This window comes from Excalfactoria chinensis, chromosome 1 (genome assembly GCF_039878825.1).
Source record: "Excalfactoria chinensis isolate bCotChi1 chromosome 1, bCotChi1.hap2, whole genome shotgun sequence".
Lineage (NCBI taxonomy): Eukaryota > Metazoa > Chordata > Aves > Galliformes > Phasianidae > Excalfactoria > Excalfactoria chinensis.
In genome coordinates, this window is record NC_092825.1 from 57,985,225 (window position 1) to 58,006,605 (window position 21,381).

Here is a 21,381-nt window from a genome sequence, read left to right on the forward strand (position 1 = left end):
ATTACAACACCAACACTGATCATGTAATATTTCCTTGTATCAGAGGAATACAAAAGCAATTGTTGCTTCAGTTCCAAAGAACAAACCCATGACATATAAAGTATAAGTTAGCTTTGTTAATATTTGAAAAGAAACCGTATGTGCAGCTGTTTGCAAGACAGAAGTGTAGTACTTATCACCATTTCCCCTCTAATTTTCAGCCACGTGTTGTCTTTTATACAGCTAAAAATAGTTCAACTATTTAACACAGAAAAAAAGCGGTGAAAAGCATCTAAAAAGCTATCCTGTAGACAGGCAAGAAGAACCTCTTGTAATGTATATAGCCCTTTTCATGGCTAAATTTTCAAAAGTTTGATTATCGTTTCTGGTATTCACCATAAAAATCATAGGCAACAATGTGCCTCAGTGGTTCGAAGATCCACCTACAAATGTCCAACATACGAGCTGAATTACCTAGACCATTCCCTTTTTGTAGCATGGACACCGACATCAATATGCCTTTAAAACAGACATTATTCCTTTTACATATACCATCAGTACTAAATTGCAAACCTGTAGAACAGCATGTGAATAATCAGCAAGGTTCCAACATACTGACCTGTAAAGCAAAACTACACATCTTTCTAACTCAACATATTCAAATATTTTATGATGTGTTAGTGTTGTCCATAGCACAGCCACAATATTCAGTGCAACATTGTAGTAGTTCAAGTCAAAATTCTTTTAATTAATCCAGATTCTTCTTTGTTATAAGAGAATCTACAATGTAGAACAGTACTGAGAACACATCACTGAATGTGCGTGACTGGTTGAACAGCTTCATTTTTTGGCCAGTTGACCAAACATGGCACAGGCTATTTATGACTATTGGATAAAATTGAAACCTGACAGTCCTACGGAAATACTGCAGCGCTTCTGGTCATTGCAAGTTTAAAGACTGGAATCAACAGCAGACACAAGCTAGTTTACCTCACTCAGTTTGGAGACCAACACACGTGAGCTGTCTGATTATTTGTAAGGAATGCCACTTTTGTAGAATGACAGCTACTAGTTTGAAATACAACTCATACAAATGCACAACTATTTCAGATCACAGCATAAGGATACTAATTATCATTAATCTGGCCCACCAAAGCAAGCCACTAATGCAACAATAAATCACATTTTAAGCAAAGCTTTAAGCCAATATATGGCAGACACATATACCTGCCTTCACCACCAAATCTTCTTGATGCAGAATTTCATCCCCTCCACACTGGTATACATACAAAGGCACACACAATTTCTCACCTCAATCAAAATGTACTTGCAAACCAGACAAACAAGCGCAGCTGGACGAAAGTTGAGACAGAAAATCTACATCTACTGAGCATACAGATTTCCCCTTCAGCAGATTTCCCCTTCAGCAGCAAGATCTTCCAGAAGTGAGGAATCCTCTTTTTCTCCCTTCCACACTTGCTCCATCAGTCCAGACAGACCAGATGAATACTTCAGAAGTACACTGAGAAAGAATCGTGCAGATGCTCCATTTGATGCAGCACAATGTACTTTAAATGCTTTCATGAATCGGATAACAATGTACCAGCAAGGAGAAAATACTCTGGTGGTGATCTGAGATACCAGGTACCCCAAATATGCTAACTCATATTTTCATATTGGGGTGCTTATCACCTCAGCTAACCACAGTGTAAATTCATACAATTCATTCTGCTACTTATGGAAACAAAAATGGAAATGGAAATGAAATAAGTAAAAGCAACCTATTGATGATCATGTCCTTCATTAATGATGAACAAAACATGGCAAGCTTTTCTTTTATATATGAGAATACATGAAAATCCACGACTAGCAAAAGAAACTGAGATGATTACAAACTGCAACTGTCAAACTAAGAACCTGGAATGCTCTCCACTAACAAAAAAGATAAACAGACATACAATGTAAAATTCACTGCAGGCTTTCTACCGGCATGAAAACACTCAGTGTTTCATTGGGATTAAAACTAAAGAGATTATTTTCTTATCCACCCTCTGTCTTATCAGACTGTTTGATAAAACAGAAATCCAGACCTAAGTATAATCTGTAGAGTGGTAATGGTAATTTTGCTAAAATGTTCACATCTTAAAAGTGAATCACTAAATGGCGAAGGTACAAAGCAAATTCTTCCACTGCAGCATAGAAGAAATATTATGTCACTTGTAGGCCCAGCTTCAGCTATCAAGTTATCCAGAAAGAGATTACCATACAAAACAGAAAAAAAAAAGGACAAATCAAAATCAAGTATCTTTTTTTCCCCGAGTGGGCCAGCCACATGAAAGGAAGCTAACAAAAGACCAATAATGAGAGACTTATATACTGACAAGATGGCATACATTTAGTCATCTGCATTCAACAGCTCCCAACTCATTTGAGTTACTAAAAGAAATGAGATTTAATAATGAACTGATTACATAAAGGGGAAAAAAGGCACCAAAGCTGTAACACTATTAGCAAGATTAAGTAGTACTAGAAAGATATAACACAACTATCAAATCAACAAGATACAGTTAATACTGAACTAGAATAAGTAAGTTAAATTATCCAATTGAAAGCATAATTAAAATTAAGGTATATCAGTCTTTAGAATTTCTGAATTATAGAAAGGTAGATTTCTTCTTCTAGTACATATTCAAACATTGCAGCATCAATTTTGCCAGACCCACTGCAAAAAAGCCCCAACTGTAGGTTACTCAATCAATGAGTTCTTAACTTAAAATGTGACTGAAGACATGCCATGTTAATTTTTTATCATTTTACTCTAAGGCAAATGCAGTCCCTCTATCTATGATACAGTATTTATGATTGCAGTCTAGCCATATGATGATCAATGCACTTTGCTCAGGCTCAAGTACGGGAGACTTTGCCCATTCCAACTCGACATCCTGCTCTGCGGGATAAAGCGGAACAGGACTGCAACAAAGGAAAGAGGATTTAAAGTATCTGCAGTTAAGTCAGCTGCATGCTGTCTCTGAAAGCTGAATACCATCTCTGACGCCGTCCCTCAGATATTATGCAATGGTACGCAAGTTGTGAAATGTCATTGTAAGTGGCTGTCACTGAGCGTGTATGCTTCACATTTGGTTCTTGATGTGAGATCCTAGACCTGGGTGTAAGATCTGAGGGCACGACCTGCAAAAACACCAGCTACTTATAATCACAGCTGAAGTCTGTAGGAAGTGGTTTTGAATATATGAATGATAAATATATTGGAAAAGCGGCACCAGAATAATTTAAAGTCACACACTGCATTTAATGGACCTCTGAGATTTTAACCACTATGCCCCACGATCTCAATTGTAAAGTAGAAAAAAACACTTTTAACCTAAGCAAAGCACGACAAGTTAGCAGCTATTATATTGCTTGTCACAGACAACAGCAAAAGAAAAACAACCAGTAGTTCTGACCCTGCTACAGAACTTCCACAGCAGATGACAAAGCAAGAAGCCCGTGTGTTAGTAATGAAGAAAAAACAGAAAGCTGAATAGCCACTCCACATGAATATCATTCAGACTATTTGATGACTGAAGCAAATCTTTACTGCAGAATATTATGATGATAGAACTTAGAAATCCATGAGTAAAAAGGGGACATTGCAACAACAACTTTAACTTTGGTATTTGTTAGTTTAGGAGAGTTCAGTTTTGAGGCCTTTTAAATGCACCATTTTGCTTAGCTTGAACAAAATACTAAGGAAAAAATATCATGTAATACCATATTGAAAACAACGTGGCATATAAACAGGATTGCACCTCTCAAGTCTCATTTCTTCCCACTGTAGAAAGAAGTATAAAGTATATATGAAACAAGTGCATTTGTTTCTTATCACTGGAAACAGAGATTAGATATGTCCTGTTGTTTCTGGAATTTCTCAGAAATCAACGTTTTTATGGCATCTCAAGCACAACAATGCCAAGAAACTGAAGCAGCATAAGAACTTTCTATCAACATAAAACTGTGCTTTGATGCAAGCTTAACTTCAGTTCCTAAGAATCAGGTGAAAGAAATGTATTTGTCAAAGTACTGAGTACTTGCTCTTTCATTTAAAGGCTGATAAAGACCCTGGTTCCATACTCTGGGTGACTTTTATACAGACACGGAAAAGAATGGTATTTACTGTACAAACCCGAGGATGTTTCACCAAATTACAGGGGTTGGAAGGGACCTCTGGAGATAATCAGTGCAACCCCTGCTAATTCACATTCCCTACAACAGGTTCCACAGGAAAATGTCCAGGTGGGTTTTGAATATCTTCAGAGGAGACTCCACAACCTCTCTGAGCAGCCTGTTCCAATGCTCTGTCACCCTCAAAATAAGTATTTTCTTGTGTTCAGATGGAACTTCCAGTGTTCCAGTTTGTGCCTGTTGCTCCCTGCTCTGTCGCTGGGCATCGCTGAAAAGAGCCTGGCCTCATCCACTTGACTCCTGCCCATTAGATATTTATAACTGTTGATAAGACAGCCCTGCTAGCGAGGGGGCTGGGGAACACAAACAGCTGGGAGGGACAGAACCAGGACAGTTGGTTAGAGAATGGAGAGTGACTGGTAACACTAGAAGTCAAAAACAAGCTCCCAAACATCATCTGCCTATACCTTAAACACTTTTATTTTTTTTTAAATGGACCTTTAAATATCCCAATAAACTTCTACCAATCATGCAGTTTGGCTGACCAACTCACAGACCACCAGATACAGTGCTACAAAATATTTGGATGGTTATAAAATCACATCTGCTCTACTCTACTGAGACAGCCTGACTTCAGGAGGGTTTTTAATCAAATATATAGGAAAATAAAAGAAAGCAAAACAATACAAAGCAAAAAACAACCCCAAATCCCCATCAACTCTGCAGCAAACAAAAGAATGATGGACTAGAATGCCCCCTAAATAGTTTCAAAGCTAAAATTATGCTAGGTTTGTAGAAAACTTTAAATCCCATTGGTCCATTTATTCCCATAAAGCTCAGCAGATGCAACAGTCCATCAGCGGTTTCTTTACTGTTTGAAAAAGATCCCAAACTCAATTTGCAACATTTACCTTAAAACTGCGCTTTCATGATGCAACAAGTTATTCTGGTCATGACACAGGAATAGAATCTATGTTATGATCCATCTGGCCCAGTGCACTTTTTTTTCCAGTTGCATCCCCTGTCATTGCAACATCACTTCAAGTAATTTTTAAATCATGATGATGCAAGATACTGAAATTAAGGCAGGAAGTCTGTCTGCATGGGCCAGGCTATCAATTTCTTAAATAACAAGTTGTTCTTAATAAATCCTTTATTGTTCTTATAAGTTGCTCTTCAGCAACAAGCAGAAAGTAATGCAACAACTTTGCATTACTTTTTCACAATAGACTTCTGAAACATCAAATGGAATGGAGCTCTACCACCTTTCGTAATGGAAATGATTACAGACTCTCATTCAAGGAGCATATACACTATGTGAAGAGATGTTAAAGTTAACAGGTGGTAGGTGAAAGTATCATTCTGTTTTTGATACATAAATACAACAGACATTGACTTTGAAAAATTAAGCAAAGAAGACTTTCACAAGGCTAAAAAGGGAGCCCCAAAATTCTAAGTCAACAAAAGCAACCTTCCTGCAAAAAAAGAGAAAACCCTACCAGAAGATGGCTTAGTTGAAAAGAAGTTTAACTCCTCGATGTCTATAACCATGACTTCTACTAGCTTAGCAGTACCCTATTATCTAGGCTAACTTCCTATTACAAATCATTAGAAAGGTCTTCAGTGCACAATGAAATGAAGTCAGGCCCTCATCTATGTGAATGATCAGAACAGAAGGCAAAATGCCATTACGCAAATCTAAACTAAATATATACCCGTAACTTATTTGAGCAGAAAAGCTTACACTAATGTAACGTCACCACAAGTGAAAGAGAGGAAACTAGAAATTAGGCTCTCCTCTTGATACTTTGTACAGAATCATATCTAGCACTAGCTAAAAGCAATGAAAACACAGTCCAATCAAGGAGAAGGTTATGACATTGCTTTTCCATCCAGAAGAATGCTTGTTCGTATTTTAAAGAATACAAAGGAGTTCTGCCCTTGCCTTTTCAATGTCTTGTCTTTATATTTCCATCCTGCTCTCCACTAGGTTAAAGAAAGTGGTAACTCAGTCCTGTTACAATAAAGCTTTCTCCATTGTAAATAACATACACAATTGGGTGGTAGAGGACACAGATGGGTTTGAGTATTCCTTTATGATTTAGTCAAATGGAAGAATATGTTCCAGTGTGCATCTGTGATGTACCTGCCATGGGTCAAAGTAAATCTTTATTTCCAGAGCTACAGTCAATTTCAAGGGCAAGTCACTTTCCAAACTATGCTGACATCATTTATAAATATATATTTTTTCCCTTTGATAGAAACGAATTAAGAGTATTTTAACTTTAAAAAGGTTTTCAATAGCATATTATTATTTTCTTTTCCCTTAAGTTTGAATGTGTATTATAATCTGAACGATGACCCCAAATGGACTGGAAATACATTCTCAAACCTGAAATAAAATTGTTAATTTGCAATAACAAAAGTCTAAGCTGTTTGAATATATGTATATATATATATATATATGCATGTATATATATATGTATGTATGTACACACTTGCTCTTGTAACAACTGACACCTAAAAATACCAGAATATGACCAAGTTGTTTTTTTCTTTTCATTTGTACTTCCCATCATTTTAGGGGCAAGCAACTTCCTCAATTTTTCTACGCTACCTCTTTATTTCTGAAATATAAAAGCCACTTAGAAATAAGTAACTGTACAATGCACTACTCTTTTTGGCATTTCAAATATTCACATTTACAGCATAACTTAAATATTCGCTTTTGCCGATTTTTCACATCCTGTTCACATGTAATATTCAACACATTAATAACATTCTCTGTTTCTCTGTGGCAATTCCTTTTTGCTATAGTCAGCTGTGACACTGACTTAAATAACACCTTCTCTTCTGTAGAGCTGCTGCTGGAAATTCTTAAATACATCTGATTTATATGAATACAATACAATTCAACTGGCACAGCAAAGACGTTTACTACTCTCACAAAATCTCCGATGAAGTTTATTCCAGTTGTGGTAGGCTCACACTTGTGAGTAGGCTATACTTGCAAGTCAGGCTTTGATAGACATCTGCACCTTGTAGCATTTATCACTCACATATGATTGCTGCACTTTCAATCATTCAAAATGGAAGGATCATTACATCTTATCATTTGGATCTAAATTTAAACAAGTGTTTAAAGCATACCTTATGATCTGTTTTCTTGTGGAAGTTGCAACTTCACTGCTTCTTCCATAAAGACACAAATGCCGCCTCTCTGAACTACCTTACGCTTCCTTTTACCATGTACATGCACCTCTTTTAAAAGCAATTTAACCACTGAAGTTAATTGTTCTGCTTACCATAGCAGTTCAGTGACTTTTCTGCTTTCTTCCAACACAAGTGTAAGTTCTTGTACAGTGGGAGAAACAGAACATACTTCTAAGATCAAGTTCGTCATGGCAAAAATAATTTAAACCGTTACAATATCCTTGTTTTAAGCATGTAATCCAACAGGTGAAAGCATCGCAAATTATCAAATTAATTTTATATTTGCAGCTAGAGATTTCGAAATACTGAAACAGCACTGGCGCACACCCTACAATTCATGAGTTGCTGAGTACACAATTTAGAGATATGTTTCAGTACAGATTTAAAACCGTAATTGTGCACTGGGTGATCTTTGTTACAGCAACGGCATATTTTCATACAGAAAGTGAAAGTGCATCATTTGATTTTGCTTTGGAAGTACTACACCATGTGCATGGTCCTTTAGGAATAAAACTTTAAAACCATCTTTTGCTTCCCCATTCTGACCCCTCCTCCTGCTTTTAACTCTTAGCGTCAATCTAAACCTTAACTTTGTTTTCTGTGCAATAAAGACATACAAAATGTGAACGAGAGAGAAGCCAGGAAAAACTAAAAACCACCACAAAGGGAGAGAGACACCAATTAAAAAGGAAACAAAACACTGCTAGCAGGTACCATACTTTACATAAAAAGACACTGTTCCTTCTTTTCTAATTATGAAAACCTGTCTACTGAGAGATGCTACACATTCCTGCGTAGAGGATTTAGTACTGTATGTCATAAAGCAAATAAACCTGAAATTTCACAGAAAGGCAGTTTGTTTGGCAGAGAGAAAAAAAAATCGGTGGAGTTCATCAAACTTAAAATCTATATCCTGTCTAAGACAATGAGCAGCACCAGATGATTCACAGGAAGAACCTTTATAGTCCCTCTGCTGTTGACTTCTGACCCAAAGCATGTGTCTTACATCACTTTTTTTTTCTTCCTGGCTACAGGATCTCTGGCTGCTTTTATTCATATAAATAATCTCTCTGCTATGCAAAAGGATTACTGCAAGAGGCTCTAAGAGGCTTAGGAGTACATACGACCAAAATAATGAAGCTAGCAGGTACAAGCCTCATTTTTGGTAAAGACTGATTAAAAAAATATTTTATTCCACTGAGAGTTTAGATTTTATCAAATTTTACCGTAACAAGTTCTGCTCTGCAAAATCAACAAAGGAGCTGCAACCACAACCATTAAAGTAGAGCAGATACCAAATACTAAGCCCAACACACTTCGCAGTTTGTATGCCAATTTAGACAAAAAAGCAGCACTGCATTTGCAGCCTTAGTGGAATTCCACTGGAACACTAACACCGGCTTTCTGTATGTAACACATTCCTTGTCCTTTAAAGGGTATGCTATCTTATACTTGCGAAGGATTTCTTTTTCTCCTCCTGCAATTGAAGAATATTGCTTATTTCTGATTTAAGGCTTGTTTTGACGAAGACAGAGCTGATGAGGCACTCAAGAGCTTGTATTAAATCAGTAATAGACAGAAGTGGGCAGCTTGTATATGCACTGTGGGATACACTTGTTCCTATATTTATCTTTCGTGTTTTGAGAGAAGGTTACAAATATTTTTATATATATACACACACACACACATAAAAGAGCGAGAGCGAGCAAGCTCACATTCCAAGAGAAGTTTTCTGGCTATGTCAGGACTGAAGTCCACCCCTTGCTAGACAAACCTATTTTTTTCAAACACAAGAGGATATTATCAGAGAAGTCTGTGCTGATACACAGAAACCAGAGATCGCCATGGCTCCGTGAGGTGACGAGCTGACGGGTGGATGGCGCCCATTATCTCCGCTTCTCAGTCCTGAAAAAGTTTTCCTGAAAAACCACAAGGGGAGGAGTAGGCTCCAACGGAACATAAGGTACACAAGACAAAAAAAGGATTAGGAGAGAGGAGCAAGGAAAGGAAGAACAGTGCGATAGATATTGCAAAGGCGTCAGAGAGCTGGAAAGTAGTTTCTAGATGAAAGAACCAAGTTGTCAGTAGCTCTGGTTTTTGGTTTCTGCACAAGGCTGTAACATAAAATAACTCTGCATTAGGAAACAATTGTCTAAAAGGAATTTACCTCCTTTATACTGAGAAAATATATTCAAGCTCGGTGGTTTCAACGCTCCTTGGAATTTTAAACTATGTTTCAAGCCTTGGTTCGGCAAGCATACCAACCGCTATCCAGCCACCAGCAAGGGGAATCTGAAACGAAGTACAAGGGGAAGCTGGTGCATGAAACTCAGCTCAACTGCTTCTACATCAAACCTGGAGGTAAGGGAGCACTATACATTCGTGTGCATGCAAACCATACTGGTATCTATCTGCATGGAGAAGTATTCGCTTTCTACATAAACAAAACAGTCTGTATGATGTACGGAATAACATTGGTAATGTCAGTAAATAGTTGGGGATAAGGTACTGCTAATTCCTGTATGTGCGGCAAGATTTAGGCAATTTTGGTAATTTTCACATCTGTGGAGTTGAGCAGACAGACAGCTTCTCTTGTTACCATACTGTCTTCTAAGCATCTGTTGAAAGTTGCTTTTTCACTTCCACTTTTGCACTGGAGTAAAAACTAAAGGCACAAGAAAGGCAGAGTGGTGTAAGGAACAAGAAAATAAAGAGGCTAAGAGATTTAGAACATACAAAAGTTCAAAGTATTAAGTACACACATACTGTGTAAAGGGAGTGAACTCTACAGATACCTACTGTGCATGGGAGTGAACTCTAAAAACCAGCTAGTTCTACAATATTTTCAGTTGCATAATGCATTTACAGTGGCCTGGAAACATCTAGATTTTATGCTGTGCAGGGTGGTGGGTATGAAAGACAAGGTGTACAGGTAGTCACATGAAGATAACCCTCTAAAAGTAGAAAAAATCCATTCCAACTTTAACTCTTGAGTTTTACTGCATCATATGCCTATCTTATCTTGAAGAGATGTCCGGAATTCCCAGTGCTGGCAGTACACTCTCAGCAGTAAACGTCCAGACCAGCTAATATGTTGCTTATGTGACAATATCCATAAATGGGAAGCAAAGACCGCTCAGCAGATATACACAGTATGAGACTCCTTCCCTTCTGTCCACAATACCATCCACAATTGCAGGATGCCTGATAGATACCTTTAATTCTATTCCATACATTTTTCCTACCAATTTGCTTGCCTGGACAGCAACAATTTCACCATATTCAGAATAACCAGCCACTAAAAAACTACTAAAAAGCTTTGTTACCTTAGCTCCTTAGTCTGTTTTTCTTCTCATTATATATATTCAAATTGGAATCCATCATCCTACATAGTTGAAAATTTACGTTAGCAGTACTGTACTTCTTTCCTTGTACTTTTTACCACTATCATTGCAACTGAAACCGTTAGAGCAAAAAGATGGCTGCAGTCATTATGGCTGCAGGACCTACTATCCTGAGAAAACCAACTTCACAAACACGAAGTGTTATAAACTGTTTGCTCTTCACAGCCAAAGTCTTCCACAACTGCAAGCAAATCCTTACGTAGGAAGTGTGAAGAGGAAACAAAAAAACTGTCCTTAAAGTCCGAACTGAAATCCTGTATAACTGAGCTGGATTGGGCAGGGTGAAAGGGAATATGGTTTTACCCATCAGAACAGATGTCTTAAGGCTAAGGTCTTCAATTTCCACTGAAAAACAAATATATTGTATCTGTAGGAAAGTATGTTGAATAAGAACAAAAAGAAGGAAAAAGACACTTCAAAAGTACAAAGAGTTTTGCTTAAAAACCAACCAAAAACAACCCTACAAAAACAACAAAAGGGAATGGTACAATTTGTTCTCTTGATCAAAACTCTAAAAAACCTCAACTTACAACCACTGAACTACACTTAGTTTTCATGATAAGCACAAAAAATCCTGCATACTGGAAAACAAGATCAACCAACACCTGCTGATTATTTATTTTCCAGTATTTTTTGCATACATATTTTTTATATATATATATTTATATATATATATACACACACACACCCATATATATATGTGTGTGTGTGCGTATGTGTGTATATATATATGTATGTGTATCTGTATATACACACACACACACAAACACATAATTTCTTAACAAATAAACAACCAAATAATCCTGTCCCTTTTCAGAGGTCACACTATGTAAAAATCCAATCAATTTCCATGGCATCGAGCAGAGTTTAGCTATAGATTCCAAAACCAGATGCATCTGGTTGTATACTCTAAAACATGCATGCTAGCTAATTGCTAGAGAAAAGACAGGCCTTAAAAGTCTCCTGTCTTAGGCCAGCACTACTGCACACCCATCTACACTCGCCTGTAAAATAGGGTTTAATTATGACATAAAGTTATCATATTGTTTTTTACATCTCTACAGGTAAACTTTAGGGATTTATAGGTATCCTTGAAAATTAGTATGTGAGAGAGAAAGGCCAACATTTGATATAAAAACACAACTACTTTGTGGTTTTAAGCATGAAAGTGTGAAGCAATACCTATATCCTTTCTAAAGGGATATTCTTCTTGATATTTTGAAATTATTTTTTCAAAGCATAATAGCATAACACAGAACACAAAGGAAGGCACTAAGTGGAAAACAAAGCGATAATGCTTCCACCTATATTTTCATAGACAAGTATAAGAACAGATAATTTCTGCAAGCAAGCAGTTGTATGGAAGACAGAACCTCGGATAGAAAAAAAATAGTCAAAAACGTATAGTCACTATGCAACAGACAAGTAAATAAACAGAAGAAGGGATAAATTTGCTTGGAGAAAATCTGCATACAACGAACTATAAGACACTTAAGGCCCACAGATGCTAAAACAGGTTTTTAAAAACATGAATGCAACGTGACTGTTAATCCTGTCAGTCAACTTAATTTTCTGATTTTAGAAACAACACTGCAATGTTGATGTACTTTTGGTAGGAATATCTTCCTTTTAAAAAGGAAAAATAGCATCTGTTAGGACGTTATTTTAATATATAACACTAGGATTTGAATGTTCTCAGCAAAACTGAAGTTTCAGTCAGAGGTGAATAATATCCCTAGAGGACAATCCTGACCTTGGCTGCTGTTCCTGCCCAGCTGGAGGCAGGAAGAATTTTTGTCATGTTGATCAAAGGAGAGGTGGTGGAAGGCAAAGGAGGAGGACCTACTTGTTTATTTTTCCAAGAGAAAAATGTCTTCCAAGGACAGTACCTCAGGTAAAACACACACATTTGTATTCTGAGCAAATGTCAATGGTTGATCCAGGAAAGCTTTTAGAAAAAAATCAGCCAAATCTGGTTAGCAAGAAGAGATTTATAATACTGAATTATAGAATATATAATCTATGACAGAACAAGAATAAATTTCAGGGTAAAGCAGACACTTATTCATGCCATATTCAGTTTTACACATCACTCAAATTCTATTACTGTGGTCTTGTCTTTTTTCTTGGGAAGTAAATCTCTCATATTCTAACCAAGCTGCTCCTTACAGGAGAAATATTACCATTAGTCTACTTGTGGGATCAATCAGTCTTCCAACATTCCTGCAGAATCAGGACACGTTACCTATTCAGTATATGTTTATATACAATATATAAATATTGGAAGAGTTAGTGAAAGGGACCTGAATTAGTCTCCCAAGAGGATGAATTCTTCTGTTTAATAGCGCTCTAGTATGCTGCAACACAGCATCGACAAATGAAAAGTTTAAGAAAAATTTACACTGTTACCTTTTCCTAACATTTTACAGTCATTTGCCTTCAAACACAAGCATATATTTGGTTAAAAAAACCAAACAAACATACAAAAATAGTTATGACAAAGGAGAGGGAAAAACAACAGCAACTATAAAACCCACCCATTACAGAGTTTAAGCTACTTCTTTGGACAGCTGGCAAACTTTCCTTCCAATCCCACCTACTAGAAGTCTTTGCAGTGTAGAAATATAGAAGAAAAACGATATCACTTGTTTAGGGTTTTGACAAACATAAGGTGTCAAGTTAAACTGGACAACTGAAATTATTATGAGGCAGCTTTAAGCAAGCACATCTGGACTGCCTGTGTAGCACTTCTTGGACTACTGCAAAACCTGATATTCAGTATAACATGTCACATCTGGGTAGAAAGCTACATCCACTTTCAATCTTACTAGATAGTGTGACGAAAAGCCTTGCTATAGATGTGACCCACAATGCACAAATGGGCATAGAATCTGGTCAGATTCTATTTGTAGATTTGGTGAGAATATCTGTAGAGTTTTCACTGTTTCTTTCTCCACTTCCTGTAGTACAATAATCAGCAGTTATAATTGGCATACAAGCTCCTTATAAGTTGGATCTAATATATTTTTCTGGCAGCTGAAACATACAAGGTGTACTGAGCTCTAAGATACGCCACTTTCCTCAAGTACTCCATGTCCTATAAGCATGAAAAAGAGTATTCAGTGATGAAATGGTACATCAGTCAACCTAAGAAATAATTTTCTGGCCCAGCATACAATCACATACACTCAGTACAAAATACACCACAATGGGAACAGTTGCAAGTAAATTACTGTATAGCTGACCACTGCTAAAAGGAGAAACTGAAGTTATTTTACCCAACAGTTTACAGTTATGCTTTTTTCTGGACTATTTCACATTAACCAGCATCAAGTTTCAAGCAGCGGGTTCCAAATGTTCTTTTTTGCAATAAACACCACCAAAGGTTAAGGAAAAAAGTATTAATTACATAGATAAGATTACTCAAATATATAATCCAGGAAATACTTTAAATTTTTGAAATCATTAGATATTAAAAAAGCAGTACTGCCTTATTTGAGCACAGAAAATACCTGAAGCTGCTGTTAACTACCAATATTTACAGATAATGTGGAAAATATTTCATAGAATCATAGAATGGCCCAGGTTGAAAAGGACCACAATGATCATCCAGTTCCAACCCCCTGCTATGTGCAGGGTCACCAAGCACCAGACCAGGCTGCCCAGAGCCACATCCAGCCTGGCCTTGAATGTGTCCAGGGATGGGGCATCCACAACCTCCTTGGGCAGCCTGTGCCAGTGTGTCACCACCCTCTGTGTGAAAAACTTCCTCCTAACATCTAACCTAAACCTCCCCTGGCTCAATTTCAAACTATTTCCCCTTGTTCTATCCCTGTCCACCCTCACAAACAGTCGTACCCCTTCCTTGTTTATACACACTCTTCAAGAACTCAAAGGCCTCATCACTTACTTGACTTACATGCCTTTTGTTTCTTGCTGGAATTAGATTAAGATTTCTTCTGGCATTAAACACGCTGTAATCTGTATCTAATTCTCCTGGCTTTGAAATGAAAAGCTCTTACACTTGCCTGACTAGATTTTCCAAACTAAACTTTTCTGTGAAAGAGTGTACCCTGTGGAAGGGTACCCATTTACCAGCATGGATCCCAACACCAACCCCCACAGACCTGGGAATAGATTACAGGCATCTGAAAAGGGTTCTTAGATAGTATTTCAATTCTTGATTAACAAGAACGATGGACAGACAGGAGAAATATGAAGCACAATAAAGTAAGAGATCAGAAGCTTCTTAATTATTAATAAAATTTACTTCATTATGGTTTTAGAAAGCTTTTTTCTATTGTAATAACACACTGGATGCAAAGCAATTTTTGTAAGATGATAGATGCAATATAACGAGATCAGAAAATTAGAACTTGCAAAACACTGAGCAGAACTGAAAATGTAAGGCCTCTGAAGTGAGAAAGCAACTATACCAGATACTCAACAATGGCAAGAGTATGCGAACAACGCACACTGCTGGGGTCACAAATCCAAAACACAGCACAAGGCAAGCTAATAGGAGGAAAATGAACTCTCTCCCAGCCAAAACCAGCACAGTAGTTTGTCTCCAAAGATGTCCTTTTCACTTCTGTGGCTCCAATCCTCCTTAGTTTGTCAACTACAATTCTTGGGTTTGATCTTTAACGTACATTCAAAATTCGTTATGCTGCAGCTTTGTAGTATAGATCTACAACATCTCCCAGCAGAAGGGATATTACCTTTGCAGGTGAAGGGGAATCCTTTGGTGTGTTTACGAACATAGAAGGATTTAATACAATAGCATAGAAATGCAAAGAGACATCAACAAAGCACTCTGAGCTTTATAAAGGCTGCTGGACAACACATTTTCAAACCCTACTCCAAAAGAATCATTGTCTACGCAGAGCCCAGAAAAGAAGCCTTCTGCAATTTGCTGTTGCACAATTAGCAAAAAAAAACAACCCCCAGCCATTATCTGAACACAAGTTAGCCTCTAAGAAGCACGTCAGTACCTGTATTTGAGACTCTGCAAATCTATAATTATGACATTTCTTAATGAACCAATGGCTTATATTCCTCTGCAAAGCTCCCAGATTTTAATCCTAAATAAATCAATTTGTATGTATTATTTGGACTGAAGACCGTCTTCGTGCCAGCATAGTTATGTCAACTTCTAATTATTCTTATTACTAATTGTCTCAATAAAAGGCAAGAATTAATAGATCAGGCTTCAAAAAAGTAGATATTAGTATATACGCATACAAATTCCTAGTGGAATTTCAAAACAAGACAAAAATAGATTACATACACATAGGAAAGTTTTCATAATCACATGGGAGAAAAGTCTCGTGGCATTTAAAATCCTGCTGCCTGGTCTAGCCTAGGTTAGCCTGGAGATGTCTGTATTTCTGTTCAGCTTCTTTGGGAATTTCTAACAGCAGATTTAAACTGTTTTTCAGCCCACCCAATGCTCTCAGAAATAGAAGCTTCATTTAGATTATTTAAAATGTTATTTCTATTGCTCACACACACTATGTGGTAGAAACAACAGAATTCCCTCTTGATGTACATGCCAAATCCAAATTAAGTTTATGAAATAAAAAGGTCTAGCAGATTATCAAACTGTGCTGCTTTGTATGCCATCAATTTGCACTCCTTTTACTTCATCCAGAGGGAACACTTCTGCAACGCATTCCACATAAAGATTTTTTGCAGTGCACTTTTATGCATCGAGAACAAAATATACATCATGGTATAGCTCTATTTCCAGGGACAAGTATAAACTTGCATATTTATAACTTTGTTTTTATACAATTGCACATCATCGCGGTCTGTGCGTATATCTCTGCATAAAAGCAAAGCTTTTTTCACATCTTCCACTAATTCCTAAGTTTGCCTAATACATTCTTATATAGAGTTTCGACAGTTATGCAATACAAACACACAGCCCACAGTAATAAGTTCATCTTTCATCAGTGTTTAAATTAGGCTCAGCATTACACTGTCAGAGTTTCCCATAGAAGTTGGGACGTAACCCACCTCCCAAGCTGCTCTAAGGACAGTGCATGAGAGCTGGAGCACAGGGGTCTGAATTAGTTGCATTTGTTTACCCTTACACAGCTCAGAAGGATTATTCCAATCTTCAGTGGGCTTGTATTACGACAAAATATCTCAGCACTGACCAGGGTATATTCAGAACATACAACGCATGTCTGTGAGTCCCTACACCCATCACATACACAGGGCCACAAAAGTCTGTTATTTGCTAGTTTAAAGTGACTTTATTTTCAACAGTGGCATTTCAGGTAGTACTTAACAACTCCGTCCACATGTCAGGGAGCAAAATATACTCCTTCAGTCGTAAATGTTAACCAGCCAGTTCCAGCCCTTTAAAGCTAAACTCTAATCTAATGACCTTAACTAAGAATAGATGCTGAAGAAGAGCTCACCTCTTCAGCACTTAACAAATCACATACTTACATCTGGCATTCCTGTAAAGTAGAAAAGGGTCCTGAAGCTGGAAATCAAGGTCTTTAGTAATTGGTTCTGTTCGATTTTCCATGCTCAGCCTGTTCATAATTGTGAAGCCATGCCTTGGAGAAGCTGATCTAAAAATTATCAAGTAGAAATCACATCAAGTCAAGAAAACAAAAGAAATTACTATTTTTTGTCATTCCATGGTTATCCAAAATGCCTTTTTCCCCCCACTCATAGGTAATACAAAATTCTCATTTTGTTCCAGATCAATAGCATCATGTTTTCCAACCACAGTTTCTTGTAGAAAACGATGGTTAGATTGAGCCATAAGCAAGGAGCACTACATATTCTATTATGGCAATTATTATCATCGCTAACATTCAGGTAGTAATTGAGGACAATACTGAAAAACCTATCTTAAAACATAAGTAAAAAAATCTGACAACTGCTCATGGTGGTTACAGTTCAAGGACAGTTTTTATTAACGTGAATTGTTAACCCGATTACCATCCTGGCAGGAGACATTACTTTCAAATACGACAACAGTAAATCATGATGCTTAAACATTTGGTAAAACTGCCATCTCTGGTAACTGCCTGTTGGTGGACATTTAAGAAATATAAAGCACAGGGATGTGCAGTGGAGAGCAAGATGCAACAGGAAATGAAACAAGCAAAACCCTTAACAAGAATCCAATCAGTACTTAAGTTAAAAGAGTGAAATTCCATTGGCGTTAACTCAGTGGGAAGCCTGATTTTTGACCCTTCCTTAGAATTTGCACAGCTTCGATTTGTGATGAAAAATCAGCTCCAGTACAAGGGCCACGTTACATTCTCACAACAGTAATAAGCAGCAACAAAGCAACACCAGCAGACTGCAACTTGCAGTCTGCTGGCAATGTTTATTTTACCTGATTTTATAGCATTGCTCAAAGCCATAGGAAATGAAAGTGGTAAGGAGGGCCCTGTATAATGCTGTTCACAACCTGTTTGGTGTAGTCACCTACATGGCAGGAAGGACAGCAATCTCTGCTGTAAATGGAAACTTCCTCAGCTAACAAAACAGCACGATGAAAGATCACAGATACAACACGCGTCAGGTGACATGTTGTCAGCTGTGGAGGTTTAAATCCAACATACCAGACAAATACCTCCGTTTTGCAGCATACAACCAGCTACCCCTAACTACTGCTAGCAAAATCAAGGGCCAATTCTTTCCTGTTGCAGTGGTAAACTTTTTATTCCGCCTCATTTACCTTAAGGAAGTTTAGGTAAGTTATTGATGTTGATTTCAACTGCTGGTACACAAGAACTCAGAAGATTATTCCACTCTTCCCACTCCACACACAGCTCAGTCTCCTGAGCCTTCCTGTGCATTTTCCTTTTTACTCACACACCTGTTGCCCTCTGAAAACAGGCTCTTGCTTCCTCAGTTTTCCTACTAGCTCCTCAAAAACCAACACTGGAAGTTTCCTCTTCAGCATCCCATCCCAAAGCTACTGCAAAATGTGCTCACTACATCATTTTCTGATTTTAACAGCGGTACAAGGAAAAGCTTGGGCACTATTTTGGAAACCTAAAAGCAAAACATGTTTACAACAGATCTAAAGCACATGTTGGAGTGAGTGACCAAATCCAAGCTCTGAAAAGCTGCAATTAGAGATGCTGCAAACAGCAAGCACTGAGAAAATCCAAATGCTGGATGGAACATCCACAAAACTGAAAAATCGGACAGAAAAAATATGATCTCCTAAATATGGTGCTCATATTTTTTACCATTCGTTTTCTTTAAGTGATATCATTCTTTATTTCTGTTTGGTTTTTGCTCAGACACCTTTAACCTGCCATCACTGAATCCTATTTAAGGCAGTATCACAGATTTCAATGGTTCAGCCATATAATCTTTAAACCACATCTTGAAGTCACATACGTGATCATCCCTCCTTTTTGGCAATCCCTCTGTGTTTCTTCCTTTGCATTTGTCTTTGGAAATCTCAGTTTCCTTTCACCTCTGAGCATGACACAGTTGGGAGCATTTTCTGTCCTTCAGCCAAGCTTCATCCCAGCTTTCCCACACCCACAGGCTGCACCTTCAGACAGTAACACACAATGCTCTCACCTTGTGTAAACGAACAGTGTTCCTTCTACGTCTGTCTTCTCCTAACGAGAACATTAAAAAAGTTTATATTAGGGCTGTGTTTTGCCAGACACAAGCAAACCCCTTTATCTCTGCTTAACCAACACCATCAGCATTTCACCTGTTTCCCATAAGTTATTAAACAACAAAGGAGGAAAGGTTGAGGGAACTAGGGCTGTCTAGCCTGGAAAAGAGAAGGCTCTGGTGAGACCTGATTGTGGCCTTCCAATACTTGAAGAGAGCATATAAATAGGAGGGGGAACGGCTGTTTACAAGGGTGGATAGTGACAGGACATGGAGAAATGGGTTTAGACTGAGATGGGAGGCTTAGGTTAGATGTTAGGAGGAAGTTTTTCACACAGAGGGTGGTGACACTCTGGAACAGGTTGCCCAAGGAGGTTGTGGATGCCCCATCCCTGGAGGCATTCAAGGCCAGTTTTCGCAACAAACTCCTCCAGCCCTACACCCCAGCTCTCAACACACCAGCCTGCCTAACACTACTTTTCAAGTCCCATTTCCAGGCCACAAGCCAAACCCAGGTGAGGAGGAGCAAACAAGTCCACATAGGCTCCCCTCCCCTCACACCTCCTCATGGCGGAGCACCCCCACTTCCGCATAGGGACGGGGCGGGGCCTGGTTGTATCCCGCCCACATAAAGGCGGACCTGTCGCCAGCCCGTCCCCTTCGCGGCCGGGAGGGGGGTTACGTGGAGGGGAGACCCGACGTACCCACTCGTTGGCGCGGTGCCCGAAGGTGTAGAGCGCCACCTGGCTGGCCACGTCCACGATGCTGCTGATGTAGGGGTCGTGCTGCTGCAGCGCCGCCAGGCTGATGTCCAGCCCCTTGCCCAGCAGGGCGGCCCCGGCCACCGCCGCCGCCATTTTGCCTCCGAAAACAACACACGGTTCCTAGTAGGCGCGACCAATCCAGCGCCGAGAGGAAGGAGCTTCCTCCCCCCCTTCCTCCCCCCCTTCCTCCCCTCCGCCTCCCCGGCTTGCCCGATTGCAGCCCAGCCACCGCAATCGAACGCCGAGTACACGACTCGCGGCTGCTGCGTGCATGTGTGTGTATATATATACGCATATATATATATATACATGTCACGTACATGTGACATAAGCAAGTGTAACTATGATAGGGAGATACACAAACAGCAGAGGAACAGATGGGTGAGACTGGGAATGTAGTTGCCATATTTTCCTGACAAATATATTTATTATTAGTCTGTTGATAGCTACGGTTCACAGTGAATATTTCAGCCTTATGTGTCGTGCAGATACACTCAGTACGTACAGGCACATTTTAAGCCTTGTTTGACAGTTCAGCCTGAACCCCCTGCAGTAGCAAACTGGATTTGACTTCATCATATCAGACCTCTGTGTCAGTTCTGGAAGGAGCTGCCAACACAGAATCACAGAGTCATAGAATGGGTTGTGTTGGAAGGGACCGTAAAGCCCTTCCAGTCCCAGCCTCCTGCCATGGGCAGGGCTGCCACCCAGCAGCTCAGCTGCCAAGGGCTCCATCCAACCTGGCCCTGAGTGCCTCCAGGGATGGGGGACCACAGCTTCTCTGGGCAGCTGTGCCAGGGCCTCACTGCCCTCTGAGTGTAGAGTTTCTTCTTAACATCTAATTTGAATCTCCTCTCTTTTAGCTTAAAGCCATTCCCCCTTATCCCATTGCTATTAGATTGTGCAAGGTTCAGTCTTGGTATACTGTGGTATCACTTGTTAGTAGACTTAAAATCTTTCCCTTGAAACAAAATCTTGTTGAGCAGAGAAAGACTGAATTCTTGGTGCATCTGAAGGTAAGGAATTCTTAGCAAAAAAAAGCCACTGGTTGAAAAGGGTGATTCTTTAAGCTGTGGTTATTGGCAGTCAGTTACCCATAGTCCATGATAACTATCAAATCAAGTTAGAATGATTTTGCTGTAATTTGTTTATGAAACAAATTCATTTACTAGCTTTGAAGGTGTCATCATTTCATGAAGGATATAATTAGAATGTCACAT

General features: G+C 38.7%; 1 protein-coding gene across 1 annotated transcript in view; it reads right to left on the reverse strand.

The window, feature by feature from the left end:
- DCP1B (decapping mRNA 1B) overlaps nt 1-20,276 on the reverse strand; it is a 41,243-nt gene extending 20,967 nt beyond the window's left edge. Inside the window, exons 1-3 of the mRNA XM_072361031.1 lie at nt 20,102-20,276; nt 19,356-19,396; nt 17,241-17,368 (exon numbers count right to left, since the gene is read on the reverse strand). Coding sequence (XP_072217132.1) covers nt 17,241-17,368; nt 19,356-19,396; nt 20,102-20,254 — 322 coding nt within the window. The 5' untranslated portion in view covers nt 20,255-20,276. The remainder of the gene's footprint in view (nt 1-17,240; nt 17,369-19,355; nt 19,397-20,101) is intronic.
- Nucleotides 20,277-21,381: the final 1,105 nt, after the last annotated feature.